The sequence below is a fragment of the Martes martes genome (genome assembly GCF_963455335.1).
Source record: "Martes martes genome assembly, chromosome: 14".
Taxonomy (NCBI): Eukaryota; Metazoa; Chordata; class Mammalia; order Carnivora; family Mustelidae; genus Martes; species Martes martes.
The window spans coordinates 84,810,234-84,824,775 of NC_137902.1; the positions used below are offsets into that span (position 1 = coordinate 84,810,234).

Sequence of the window (14,542 nt, forward strand, 5' to 3'; positions counted from 1 at the left end):
TAGGGGGAAAAAATGGTCTGTCTCAACCCAAGAATATAATAACACTGCCTCTCTTTCCTTGTTTTAGGGAATGCTGTCGATTTTTTGGAGACAATGGCTTGACTTTGAAGGTGTTTTTTACCAAGGCAGCACCCTTTGGTGTTCTTTGGACACTCACAAACTACTTGTACTTACATGCAATAAAGAAAGTAAACACTACGGATGTCTCCGTGTTGTTCTGCTGCAACAAAGCTTTTGTGTTCTTGCTCTCATGGATCGTTCTCAGGGACAGGTTCATGGGAGTGAGGGTAAGTTCCTTATTATCTGTCTTCCTCCCTCACTCGGTCATGTCAACCAAAACCTGCCCATTGGCTTGCTTAGCTCCATGTGCTGCATCCTGAGCATACACTGCTGACCACTGTCCTGCCGATTTGCGGCAGAAAAGGAGCCTGGGGTCTCAGTGTGCCTTGCCAACTTTCTCGCTTGCAAACCATACTCGACAAGCATTCATTAAAGCACCTTTCATTTCAAGCATTTTAACAAGCATTCCCTAAAGTGTGTGCCCGTCGGGGACCCCACCTGGGGATGGCGGTGTTCTCTCCTCTCTGCGTGCTCTCCCCCTCTCTCCCGAGGGCAGCCACGCCCTGCCGCCGGGAGCTCTCTGCTAACACTGTCCCTCTTTGCTTAGGATGTATCTGAAAGCCGGGGGATCCCTCCGCATCCACGTGGATGGGCGGTCTCGGTGGGTCCACTGTCTGGACCGTGTGTACAGAGCTGAAGTGGACCAGAGACGCTTTTGCTAAGTCCAGATGGTGGACGGACAGTTTCCTTCCCTTCACACCCCAGGCGAGGGGAGACTGAAATTCTTGTGTCCTCAAAGTACCTCTTGTTGTCAGAACCGAGACTTGGCAAATCCCATTAAAATCCAGTCAAACTCAGCTAGCCAGATGTCTGACAGTGGTGTGAAATATGATTGTGTGACCTATACAGGGACTCAACCCCAGTAAAAGGAGCGAGGTGACGGTTCTTGTTGACGGAATCCTGGTGGCTTCTGCTTGTCTCCCTCTGGTGGCCAAGGGCTGCTACTGCCCCACCACCACCTTTGCAGGGACACAAGGACAGAGGATTTGGATTTGGCCTTGAAGCTAGATCTCTTGGTTGGGGGGCGGTTGGGGGGGAGGGGCGTGGATCACTAACTCCTTCCTGCACCTGCAGGCCATGTTTCAGGCCCGGTGGGCCGGCCAGGCACCCGAGAGCCCTTTGGGTGGGCAGTCCCATTCCCTTGAACCACGCTGGCACCTGGCAGGGGGCAGACTCCTGGCCCTCTGTTACTTGTGCCCTTTGCTCATTGTCCCGGGAACAATGACATCACCCCGGTGGAGGATTCACACCCACCTAGTTACTCAAACCGCAGTGGGGACATGAGTCAACGGCTGAGGAGTATTTTTAGCTTGCAGTAGGGGGAAAATTTGTTTTGAGACTTAGTGTTAATTCTGGAATAAAAACTCACTCCCTGTGCTAACCACCCAGAAAAGCTTTCAGCAAATAAATGATCTAATGCACCTCCCCAAGAAATGCGGGTACTTCCAGCAGTAATCCGTCCGCCCACCTGGCTGGGCTCTGAAGGCTCAGTCCCGGGGCCCATCGCGACTTTATTTGGATGCAGCATCTCGAGAGAATTCATAAACCTTTTTGGCATGATTCTGATGTCCAAAGCAAATTCCAAACGGGATCCTGTTCACTGGGAAGGGAAACTTCAAGGTGAATTCTGTCTCTAAGCAGGACTTTTTTTTTTTTCTTTTTCTTTTTTTTTTTTTTGAGGTTAAGAGAAGGAGTTGGAAAATACTTGAAACCCTCCTAGACTCAGAGAGACCAGCATGGCACACCCAGGTTGTTTCTTGGTCGCTGCTCATGGATGAGAGGGTTGTCTCCCCCATAGCGACCCAGTCCAGCCGTCCTGGGCACTTGGCCAGTTTGGTCTGAGCTGACCGTTGTGTACGGAACAAAATCCTGCACTGAAGCATCGCTAGGCCGGTCCTGACATGAAGGTCTAAGAGGCTGGTGTTGGCAATGGGATTGTGTGTGGTTGTGGGTCTCTGATGATCATCACTCCTCTGAGAAGTGTGTGACCTGCCATCTGAGGGCTTCCCGCTCCAAGTCACGGCGGACTCCCCTCTTCTCCTCTTTGAGAGTTCAGAGAGCTAGAAAAGTCTGGAAGACCCCTCAGTGGCTGGTAGGATGGGAAATTTCCCCTTGAGAACAGATGGAAGCTCAGATCCCAGATAGTATCTAACTGGTGCGAGGGTTCTCTTAAGGTTTCTCTCAGACTGTTGGGGCAGCTGGCGCGGAATTCCCAAAGATTGAAGGGAACTGACCCGTTCCCCTTCCCGGAGGGCCAAGCATATGAGCCTGAGAGACAAAAAGAAACTCAAGGAGGCTCAGCATTATGCTGGTGGGAACAGCTGTTCTGGTGGGAACCGACTGCACGGCCCACCTGTGTTTATCAAGACGATGACTCACATCACAAGGGCTGTGGTTCCTACAAAACATCCAACTGGTCCGGGTCCCATGGACTGACCAAGAAGCAGCAAACATCTTCTCACTCCCGAGAGATCCAGATCCCGGCCACTTAGGGCATCAGAGGTAACCGTCGAAAGGAGCCCAGGTTGGCCACTGTGTCACTTTTTGACTCTGTGCTTTCTGTGTGTTCCCTGGCTCTCCAGACTCAGGCTTTCTGACCCCGCAGGGAGGTGCTCTCGTCTAGAGTCAAGGGACCAGGGTTTGGATCTTGATTCCACTCTTACAAGCTTTTGGGCCTTGAGCAAGTCACTGGAAGTCTGTGAGCCTCTGTTACCTCATTTTTAAGATAGACGAGCGCTCGTTTCAGAGAACAGCAGTGAGAATCAAATAAGATGGTGGATGCCCGACGTAAAATCTGGTGATGGTTCTCTCTCTCGGTGTTATTTCTGTCGTTCTTTCTCAGTTGGAGGGTTCGTTGGGTCAGCCCAGTGTTTTTGGTGACCGTGTCAGAGCATATGGGATTCTCTGCGGGCCGAGGAGCTAATCGCGACCACCCACCATAGTCAGGGCTCTCCAACCAGGAGGGACAGACGCAAAAGCAAGAGAGATCTGAGAGATCATTCTGCTGGGCCCTCAAACCCCCTGTAGCCATTCCTGGGGGTCCTGTGCCTTTCCCAAGACCAGTTCCCATCTCGGGTTCTAGGTGATGTTTTTGGTAATGACAGCATCCTCAGCGTCTCACGAGGGTCCGTCCCTGAACGGTAGCTCCTATGTCTGGTCCCAGCTGCCTGGCGTCTGGGAGGCTGTGCCCTGCTACCTGGGGAGGACCCAGAGCACCCACAGAGCCTGGGGGAGCCCCGGAGGGCTCACCACGAGCCCCTTCCCGTGCCCTGAAATCAGAAGGGTCCACTAGACGATCCGCACTGAAATTTAATAGTCTGAGTGGGTAAGAGCAGCCAGGAGCTGGGAGGGGGCGTATATTTCCAATTTGTCCTTTCCGTGGCTCAGAACCGCCCCAGGATGTGCACATGCACAGCACAGCACGCGGGGCTCGGTGTGGCCGAGGATGCACGGCCCGTCCCCAGTCGGAGCAGAGCGGAGAGCTTGTCGGAGAGGTGGTCAGACTCTGTGCTGCTCCCACCTCTCTCATTCCTCCTTGATGCTCAAGGAGTTTGCCTCCTGCCCCTCAGCCTGACATTGGAGAGGGAGCAGGGGACCATGGGGGAGGCAGGGAAGAGCCCGGAGGCCTGGCAGGCTACCGTGGGGTCACCAGGGAAGGTGAGGCTACCAGCAAGAGGGTGATGGGCAATGCACTGACCTCGGTGTCTCTCCTGCGCCTACGTTTCCTCCCCCTCCAGCTAACTCCCCCACCACCCCTGGCCCCCTCGGCCAAAGTAGAGATGGTGGCGCTCACCCCTCCCAGGGCTAGGGCCGCTGTTACCCATGAGTCTGAAGCCCCGAGTCCCTGTTTTCAGACAGGTCCACGGGATACATGGAGGGTGGTGGAAGGTGGGAAAAAAGAGAGGCGGGGACAAGTTCAGTCGTCTGCTTTCCTTTATTTTCTCCTCCAACTCAGCATTCTCCCCCAGGGACACCCTGATCTAGAAGATGGGGGGCATGTGAAACCAGAGGACAGGCCTCCCTGGCCTTCCTGGAAAGTACATCGTAGTGAAGCAAATAGGCAGCCAACATTCCCGAGTGCAAACCAAGAAACCCGGGTATGTTATGGTATAAATGTGAAGTATACATTTAAGTCGTTTTTAAGGACAGAACTGGGATCTTGAAGGGAATGTCAGGCTTGAAGAACGTCTAGGCTCTGCCCCCCAAACCCATAGGGTGTTTCGGCTCTGCTCCGCTGTCCGGGGCGTGAAGAGTGAGCTTTGCTCCAGCACTTTGGGTGGGCCCCAGGCTCAGGGCTGGGGGGGGTCCCAGCACGGCTACTGGTGCCAGGAGACGGGGTGCCCCACGATATAGAGCAGGCCGGTCCTGTGACCTGGGACGGGGACTCCTAAGAGGAGAGCTAGAGGTAGGAGCTGGGGGACCACGGTCCCCTGATGCCACCTGTCACAATGACCTCGGGGGGCCTGGACTCCTCAAGTATGGCCTGGAGGGCTCTAGCTATCCCCCGCCAGCCCCTACGCTCAGCTCTGCGGCACAGCATGGCCCTGGGTAGGGGCGGGGGGAGGAGGGACCTTGCAGCCCTTTATTACTGAATCAGTAGAAACAACAAAGGAAGAGGCTGGAGTCAGCCTTGTAAGTCCTCAGGAGAAAATCAACCCCTGGGCTCCTTCATATCCTTGAAACTAAAGCCCCAAGTTTGGAAAAACTCAGGCACCTTTGGAAATGCACCAAATCATCTGAAATTCAGCTCTCTTCTTCCCTTCCTCTTTTTTCTAGTTATTTCTCTCCCTGTGGACCTCGGGTGCCTAGCGAGGTCAACCCGTTCCAAGCAGGATTTTTGCATTATCTGTGTCCCCTGGGCCGGAAGCCCACCTCTCTCCCCGCCTGCCTTGTCACGTGCCCCTTTCTTCTCCTGGAGGGAAGAAAAAGTCGCTTGTCTTCCTGATCTCTGTTTCTTTCTCTCGGTGAACAGTTGTACACGGTGCGGGTAGCATTTGCATAAGAAACATAGTCAGCGTGTGATGCAGAATGAGGGTTAACAGTGAGCTACGAAATGGAAAGGACAAGTAGGCGGTCAGTTCCCCGGCACGCCTCTCCAGAGCCTCTGTGTTGCTGTTGCATGGGCAGAGTTCGCATCACAGGAAGATACAGCACAAGGAATATTCTAGAAGTATGCAACTCACAGCGCATGAGACTCCACCACGTTACCTTTCCCTAATCTGAGAACGTCACGCTGATGCCAGAAAGGAAACCTCAGTTTAAACCTCAGAGTTGGCCGTGGCCAACCATTCTGTGAATCCTGATTTTCCTGTTTCTATAGATCAACACGGACTTTGCAATCAGCCCTGAAATTTTACATCCCCGCTCAGCCACACCCCAGCTCTGTGACTTTGGGCACGTTGCCGTGACCTCTCTGAGCCAAAGTTTTCATGTTTACAAAGTGAAATGGATGATACGATCACACAGAAAACACTTCTCCCGTGATCACTTAGTAAACGGGGCCTACTTGAGGTGGTTATCCGTGGCTGAGGTCAATTTCGGGTGAGCTGTTAAGAGGCATAGCCCTGTCAGTGAATCCAGTCGAGGCAACATCTTTGTTCTGCCCACAGCACCCCCCAGCCCCATTTCGCACCAGTGACGTTTACGTAGCTCCGTGACCACCTCAAGTTAGAACTTGTACTTACTCTCTGTGCGGATGCATTTCTCCTTTTCAAAATTTGTCCCAAGTAGTCAGTCTCCCGTGTAATCGACAACCTCACTTTGCGCAGCAGCAGAAACGTGTACCTCTCCCTGGGGCGTCCGTTCAACGCGAGAAGTCTGGGTGGGGACAATCCCAGGATGGAGGGGGCTGTGGGGGGGAGCGCCCTGTCGCAGCTCAGGAAAGGCCCGGCACCCCCAGGGGTAGGACACCGTGGCCCTTTGGCACATGACACGCGCTCTTTCGGAAGACCCTACCGCCGGCGTGCTAAGTGGGCCCCACGTCCGGTCCCCTCTCTGTTAAAATACAACGTGTCTAAGAGGCAAGATGTCATGTGCTCTCAGAAGGTTCGGCAGGAACTGGGGTCATTTCCAGGGCGGTCTGCCAAACCCCGTCAGGGCCAGGGCCCCTGCTGTTGGCATCATGAGCACCTTCTCTGCGGTCTCCCAGCACCATGGGGACGGGCCACCACGTGACGCCGGGCCACAGCAGGGCTCCTTGCCACCAGCTGTTCCAGGGGGGTTCCATCGCACTAAGCTTTCCTAAGCAAGAACAGAAATCCCATTTGTTTTCCAGAGAACTGGAAAGGAGACCCCGCTCTCTTCCCTCGCATGAGACTCTCCCGAGCGTTTCCACCTCGGTGGCCCCTCGGTGGCCCGTCACACGGCCCCCCACCCTCTCACCGCTGTTTCCTCCCTTCTGTGCAGATCGTGGCCGCCATCCTCGCCATCGCTGGGATCGTGATGATGACCTACGCCGATGGTTTCCACAGCCACTCTGTCATCGGCATAGCGCTGGTGGTGGGCTCTGCGTCCATGTCTGCCCTCTACAAGGTAAGCGCGGGGAGCAAGTCCTCAGAGCAGCGGGTCTCAGCCGGCTGGCCCGGCACACGTGGGGCATCTTCGATGGCACCTGTGCCTTAAGCCCAGCAGCTGTTCTCAGTGCGCGGACAGACTGGCAGGGATGAGGTGCGCACCTGCTCTTGGCTTTGGCTCTGGCTCTCTAGACCTTTCCATCAAGGGCCATCTCTTTGCAGCCCTGGGCATAAAACAGGCAGAAGAGTGGACGGGCAGCATCTGATTTTCGTGACTTCGTTGGTTGGCAAGGACTGGAGGAGGACCGGGGCCCCCGGGGGGCTGGCTCCGTGTTTGGGGAGATGATGCAAATACTTGGGGCAGCCTCGTCACCGAAATCTTTCATGGCACGGTTTTGGCACCCACCGGGACTCGGCGTGAATCCGCGTGCCTTTTAAGCATTTCCGTAGGCTGAATAAATAAAAACCCAACTCCTGTGATACGGGTATTATAACACATTTTTGACAAAATGTGGGGAAGCCCTGAAAGCATGTCCCAACTGCAGGGCTGGCCGAAGCCGTGTTTGAGCCCCAGCCCTCGCCTCCCCCATCCCGGGTCTGGCTGCTCTCCCTCCTGCTGCCCCTGCTTCCTCTCTCATCCTTTCACCTCCAGAGGGAAGACTCCAGATTTTACCGGGCCTCCAAGTTGGGACCCCGACCTGGAGGACGCAATGAGGAATGAGGTTTTAGCCTGGAGACTCACGGCCCTTCGTGGATCCAGGCAGTAAGACAGAGGAAAATTAAGTACGGGAGAGAGTTAGAAAAGGCACTTTGTTTTTTTCCAGCTCTGTGTGTAACACATTTTGTGGTTTGGGAATGAGAAGTGACTGTACCTTCCCGTCCTCATCAGCTCCCCGCCCTCACTGCCCGCAGCCAGAGGCGCACAGGCCGTCTACCTGCTCTGGGACACATCTCCCCAGGAAGACACAATAGCCCCCCTCCACTGTGAGGCTTCAAAGCCACTGTTCGAACCCAGAAAGTGGGACCAGGCCACACTCCGCTGGCCTCACTTAGCTGCATGCTAATGGGAAGCAGGGCGCATACAGAAACGCAATCCGCGATGAGCACAGATAATTCTGATTTTGACTTCCCTTCCCCATATCCGCCACGGCCTGATCTTTATCCAGAGGGGCCGGTGGGTGGAAGGCTGAAAGCAATTTATTTCTCTTTTCATGCTTCGTGCACAAATGCCCAGAAATACCTGAAAAGATTGGTGAAGTGGCTGGAAAAGGAAGAGGCAGGCGAAGTAGGAGGCACAACCGTGCAGACTCGAGCTGGACCCAGAGCCGTTCCCTGGTTGTGGCTGGGTCCCCGGAACACGGGGGCGGCTGCCCCTGTCATCCCAGCTTCCTGGCCACTCCAGGCACGTCTGTCCCTCTCCGGGGCCTCACACACCTGAAATACGTACAGACAAGAACAGGTGCAAGAAATCAGAGGGGGGTGCACTCTGCTCAACCCCAGGCTGTTTCTGGACCGGGTGGGTGGGATGGAGCAGAGATGAGCTGTGAGCGTTACGGTCTCTCTACCTTCGATTTATAGAAAATGTCTTCGCAGCCAAAGCCCTTTGCCCCGGGGGGTCTGGCTGTGTAGTACAAAACCGAGGTCCCCAGAGGAATGCATCCTCGTGGCAGCTCTTTCTAAGTTCTGCGGCGGCCCCGTCTTCGGACGCTCTGAAGCTGGGACGTGGTGTCACGACGGCAACACAGACAAAGGGAGCCTCGTGTGCAGAGCCGTGACTCCCGGAGATGCCCTCCATGAGGCCAGAGATGTGTCACTGTCCCCCGGGGCGCTGCTGAGATCTGGGTGTTTGTACAGCGCACCTAGCACTGACCCCACCACCCTCTCCCTGAAGGCCGAGTGAGGCCGGATTTGCCCGTCACCCGGCTGCGGCCCTGCACCCCCGGCCCAGCCTCGACGGGCGCACCCCCTCCCCCTGTGGCACGATGGCGGCGGGGGCGAGCCGTCACCCACCCTCCTCTGCTTTCTCCCGCAGGTTCTGTTCAAGCTCCTCCTGGGCAGTGCTAAGTTCGGAGAAGCCGCCTTATTTTTGTCCATTTTGGGTGTGTTTAACATTCTCTTCATCACCTGTATCCCCGTCATCCTCTACTTCACCAAAGTGGAATACTGGAGCTCTTTCCATGACATTCCGTGGGGAAACCTTTGTGGATTTTCAGTCCTCTTATTGAGTAAGTGCTGATCCCCCCGTCCCAAGGGCCACTGACAAGCAGGCCCCGGGCAGCTCCAGGGCCATCTGGAAACGGTGCCCTGAGGAGGAGCAGCATTCTATCGTTAAGTTCCCAGTGCTTTTCAAGACCCTTGTGTCCACTGGGTTCTCATTCCAGAACCCAGGCATGGCAGGAGTGGCCAGGGGCACCGCCACTCCGGACAGTGCTGCGTGTGGCCTCCTGACAACAGCACAGTCCCTACAGGCCCGGGAGGGAGCCGGCCAACGAATGCATGCAGAGTTCTTACAACACTGTCTGATGGGAGCCAGAGCCCAGTGCATTTTCTCTGCTGTCATTACGATGAATATCGTCACCACGATTACTTGGTAGGAGGCTGGTGCTAGGCAGGAAAGTAGCCAAGGATGGGTCTCACCCCGTTTCCACCTCAAAATGCATAACCGGAGGCACCTGGCCGTCCTCATCCCAGAGTCACCACCGGCAACGGAGAAGAGCCAAGTTAGTGGCATGAGTCAGCGGTCCCGGTCCTCTGTTCCAGGGTCTTTCACTGACTACCTTGTCCGAATTTCTTTGCTCTCTTCAGAGCTCGGGGAAGGGAGGAGGAGCGCTGCTTCACTGGGATATTTGTCCCCGGTCCCCACCCAGGCTCCCTGAGTCAGAGCAAAGGGCAGTAGTAAGTCCTGTGACTCCAGCCTCGCCGGAGAAGATGGGGCCAGGGATGCAGACCAGGGAGGGTGGCAAGCCCAGGGCAGGCACGAATAATACTCTTCTTCTGTTCTTTATTTCAGCATTCAATATTGTATTAAACTTTGGAATCGCTGTTACGTATCCCACTCTGATGTCTGTTGGAATCGTCCTCAGTGTACCTGTGAATGCAGGTAAGCCTGTATGGCTTCCTCTCTCTGCTTGAAAACACACACACACACACCCCCACACACACATACACACACTCCCACTCCCAAACACACACACTCGCATGCAGTCTTGCTGTGCCTGTATGGAAAGCACCGTTGCCCTTCGGTGTAGAAAGAAGGCACTTGGGTAGAATGTCGGCGTGTGTTGCATACACGGGGTCTCTCCAAAATGCCTGGGTTTTCACTCACCACCCCGACATATGACGGTCTCGAGCCATCTCGGTTCTAACTGGTGTGAGAATCAGAGATGAATCTCATTAATCTTAGTAATAAGCACGGAAAGTGATGTAGCAGGAAAAAAATTCAGTTTTGTAAGTGACTTTCTGGGGGAGAAAGTGTGCTGGGAGTGTGACAGGGATGGCGTGGTGTTTGCAAACTGAGGAAACACAAACATCGTTCTCCACCTCCTGGAAGAGCGAGAGCACACTGGCCAGTCCCTCCGGACCTCGCTCTGCTTTCTGCCTGGGGACTCCCCAGAAGACTCACCTGGCAGCTCGGCTCTTCCAAAAACTTGTCGTCGACAGCCCCTCCCCTCCTTCCTTTGCCTGGTTCATTCTGGTGTCCGTTTTGGATTTTCTTCCCGGAGCTCCCTCCTCACCCCTGACGGCCCCATCCGGCCTGTTCTTAGCCAGAGAAGGGTTCGTAAGTCTGTAAGTCGGGTCTCTCCACCACACTCACCCCCTTGGCCCTGGCACAGGCCCCTCCCCCAAAGCCACGTCCCTCCGGAGCCTCCCACCCACAGGCCATTAGAGGATTCACCCCAGGGAATGGCAGGCCCTTATCCTGTCCGATGGGGCATCCGTGAGCAAAACAGCTGTTTCCTAAGCCTTTTCTTGTGATTTGTTTCTTCACTCCTCCTGTCCCACATGTTCTGCACGCGCCTCTCCCTGGCCCCAGACTCTTTTCGGAGTACCTCGGGGCAGTGTATGGAAGAAGGCCTGGCGGGGGCGTCTGGGCACTGGCCCTGCCCACCTGGAGGATGGTGGGCCCAGCTCAGCACCCCCCCGGGCCTTAGCTTGTCTCCCCTAAAAGTGAAGGCAGTACCTACCCTCACCCGACATTTCACAATGCTGAAAGTCCCAGAGCTGCTGGATAGCTGGTGCGAAGTGGTCCAACCTGTTGGGCTCCGGATGCTTCCACCTTCGGAAAAATAACTCATCAGCTTACCCCTCTACCTCACTGCATCGTTGCAGTCGCAGCAGTCACGCTGCAAGGAAGCATGGAAGGACTTTCATTGAGGGACACTCACGAGCTCCTGGGTGGAGGCCCACTTGGCCCGTCTCATGCAGCCAGATGTCGGAGAGGCCCGTGAGAATCCCTTCTTACTACTCACCTGCACGGTTTGATCGTGTGTCCGAGGGAGGAATCACATTCAGTTCGCAACTGGAGAAGAGAAGCAAAGGGGTCCACCATTGCCCGATGCATGAGAGCGGGGTCGGGTGGCTTTCCCACATGCCGTGATGTTTACTGCTGGAGATGCTCGTGTGCCCGGCACATTGACGGTCCCCCTGTGCCGAATGTACCGACCATTCTGTCATGATTGAAAAGTCAAGTATTTCTTTTTTTTAAAAGATTTTATTTATTTATTTGACAGACAGAGATCACAAGTAGGCAGGGTAGGCGGGGGGGGGGGTGGGGGGGGAGGCAGGCTCCCTGCCGAGCAGAGAGCCCGACGCAGGGCTCGATCCCAGGACCCTGAAGGCAGACGCTTAATGACTGAGCCACCCAGGCACCCCCAAAACTCAAGTATTTCTGAATTTCTGAGATAAAAGAGGCACTTTATTATTTTTTTTATATCTCAAATGATGTTCTTTCTTATTTCTTTTTTTTAAATTTTACTTAAATTCAAGTTAGTTAGCATATAGTATATTACTAGTTGCAGAGGTAGAATTTAGTGATTCACTAGTTGCGTAGAACACCCAGTGCTCGCTCCGTTGAGTGCCCTCCCTAATGCCCACCGCCCAGCTACCCCGTCACCCCACCACCCACCCCCTTCCCCTCCGGCAACCCTCAGTTTGTTCCCTAGAGTTAAGAGTCTCTTAAGGTTTGCCCCCCTCTCTGTTTTTATTACTTTATTTTTCCTTCCCTTCCTCTATGTTCATCTGTTTTGTTTCTTAAATTCCACATACGAGTGAAATCATATGGTATTTGTCTTTCTCTGCCTGACTTATTTAAAAGAGGCACTTTAATTCCACAAAAGGGCTGCTAACATTTTTTTTCCGGGTTTAACGTTCATCCCTTTCTCTTTGTCTGATGCTCTGTGGACAAGGTGAGAGTCAGGCAGGAGGGGGGAGGGGGAAGGCGGGGGAGGCGGAGGACCCTGAGGGGAGAAGGGGGAGCCAGGCCACCTCCTGGGCAGCTGGAGGAGGCCCACGGGGGCAGCTGGCGGTTTTCAAAGGCCTCCTGCTCTGACTCAGCAACCCCTCTCTCACCAAATGATAGAAAAGAAACGCAGTGGGTACCTCTTGCGCAAAGGGCGGGTCCCAAATCTGCTTTGTCCGGCTTAATTAAGAAAACAGGGAATTAAAACCAAAAAAAAAAAAAAAGGAAAAACAAAAACCCCAATATCCCCAACGTTTTCGACCATTTAGCTATGAAGAGAATGATGAGTGGATTCTTACTAAGGGACATCCAGCCTGTTTCTCCTTTTCGTTCCCTCACCTGATGTGAGTCAGGTAGGAGCCATGTGCCCTAACAGACCTTTAATAAGCCTGAATAGTGATGACCCAGGGGGCTGAGCCTCCTGATAATGGTGCCCTGGGGCAGATCAAGAATTTACACCTAAAAACCAGTGTGAGTCTGGTCTTCAAACTGTATATATGCATATACTGGGCACTAGTGCTTTTAAGTTGTAAATATAAAATGTCATTGTACGAGTGCCCCCCTGGGGCGGCTCAGTTGCTTAAGCGTGCACCGTCAGCTCAGGTCATGGTCTGAGGGTCCTGGGATCGAGCCCCCCTTTGGGAGGGGCGCTCCCTGCTCAGCGGGGAGTCTGCTTCTCCCTCTCCCTCTGCCCCTCCCCGCTGCTGGTTCTCGTTCTCTCTCCCTCGCTCTATCTCAAATAAATAAAAACTTAAAAAAAAATCGTTGTAGAAGACCCAAAAAGTACCAAAAATACGAAGAAACAGTAACGTTTTCAGTGTCCTGCCACCCAGGGGTGGCCCCCGTTAAACTCTGGGGTGCTGTGTGTACCTCCACTGCCCACTAGTTTCTTCCCTCGCTCGAATCAGTGTCTGAACCGCGGCGCCAGGTCAGTCCGGAGGAGTTTCACCCCGGAGGGCTGTTAGAGAATTACGGGGCCGCCCGCGCCCGCCAGGAGCAAAGCCGCGCCGAGGACGATTCCGCGGTCAGGCAGGACCGCGGCTCCGCGCCGGCGCACGAGGGGACCCCCGGGCCCGCCCTGCGCCCTGCGCCCCCCTGCGCCCGGGCCTGGCCGGGTCTCGGAGTAACCGGGCTTCTCTCTGTCTCGCGCAGTGGTGGATCACTACACCAGTAAGATAGTCTTCAACGGGGTGCGGGTCATCGCCATCATCATCATCGGCCTGGGCTTCCTCCTCCTGCTCTTGCCCGAGGAGTGGGACGTCTGGCTCGTCAAGCTTCTCACGCGCCTCAAAGTGCGGAAGAAGGAGGAGACGGCGGAGGGCGGCGCGGACCCGGGCTCGGGGCCTCAGGGCAAGAGCCGAAGGGCCCGGCCCTCCTTCGCGCGCTGACCGCGGCCCTGCGGGACTCTGCGGCGATCGCTCACGCTCGGGTTAGGGCCTCGGAGGTCTGCTCCGGACGGGGGACCCTCGGTTGGGTAAGGTGTGTACATACCTGTACAGTTCCGGAAACCTGCGGTAAGTTATACGGTATTTACTGGCATGTCCAATTTGCTTGCACTTTTCCCACATCAGACCTTTCACCCAAGGGTACCAGTTCCAAGTGGAAGAGAAGAGACGAGCCTCCGGCCCTTTCGAAACGAATGTCGGTGTCAGTGTTCGGGGGGACAAGAGGCAGGGCGCGCGTTTCGAATTGTAGCAACTGCAAATTACATTGCACACTGTGATTATTTTCCAGCTATGGTAGGGTCACATTTTGTTTTATACCAGAGCTGTACTCTTAATTTTAAGGGATTTCAAATGAACCAAAAGACGACTGTAAGTCACTCTGAGTGGTTGGAGGATGGATGGAGGGATGGATGCGAAGAGAGGAAGCAGAAAGGCAAAAACGGACTTCGGGACCCACCGGCGGTGGCCGACCTGGGGGTGGCAGGTGGAGGAGGACAGGCCCCGGCCGGGTTACAGAGAGGGAAGGAGGAGTCGGAGCCCCAGCTGGCCTGCTCTCACGTGAGTGTGTACGATCGTGCAAGAGAAATTCCAGTGCCTTCTACAGAATTTTGTCCTTACCTACGTGAAGCGAGGTGACATTGTAAGTCACTGGCGCCGTCTTATAATTTAGATGTACAAAATCTTTAGAAACAAAACTATCTATGTGTGTGTACGTGTACAAAAACAACAGGCTGACGACCGGTGTAAGGGAACATGGCTAGCGGTGTGCATTGCACATGTCAGATGGACACGGAGAGACGTGAACTGCTGGTTGCTTTTACTCCATGACCGAGATCGAAAAATTATCTACCGAACCTGTCAACCTTTTTATGAAACTTTTAAAGCACCAGGCTGTTTACTTACACAGTTTAGGTCTGCCAGAAAATTCTATCTGTGATAGATCTGTCAAGAGGGACGCGGGGGTTAGAGTTTACTATTTTTGAAGTTTACATTGTTACATACGAAAT

General features: G+C 54.4%; 1 protein-coding gene across 2 annotated transcripts in view; it reads left to right on the forward strand.

Moving 5' to 3' along the window:
* The window catches only part of SLC35F3 (solute carrier family 35 member F3), a gene marked incomplete at both ends in the record, with an annotated part of 373,364 nt that extends 359,886 nt beyond the window's left edge, over window positions 1-13,478 (forward strand). For both annotated transcript variants that reach the window (XM_080823059.1, XM_080823060.1), the window contains 5 exons: window positions 68-287; window positions 6,526-6,651; window positions 8,665-8,857; window positions 9,643-9,732; window positions 13,243-13,478. In XM_080823059.1, coding sequence (XP_080679185.1) covers window positions 68-287; window positions 6,526-6,651; window positions 8,665-8,857; window positions 9,643-9,732; window positions 13,243-13,478 — 865 coding nt within the window. The remainder of the gene's footprint in view (window positions 1-67; window positions 288-6,525; window positions 6,652-8,664; window positions 8,858-9,642; window positions 9,733-13,242) is intronic.
* Window positions 13,479-14,542: the final 1,064 nt, after the last annotated feature.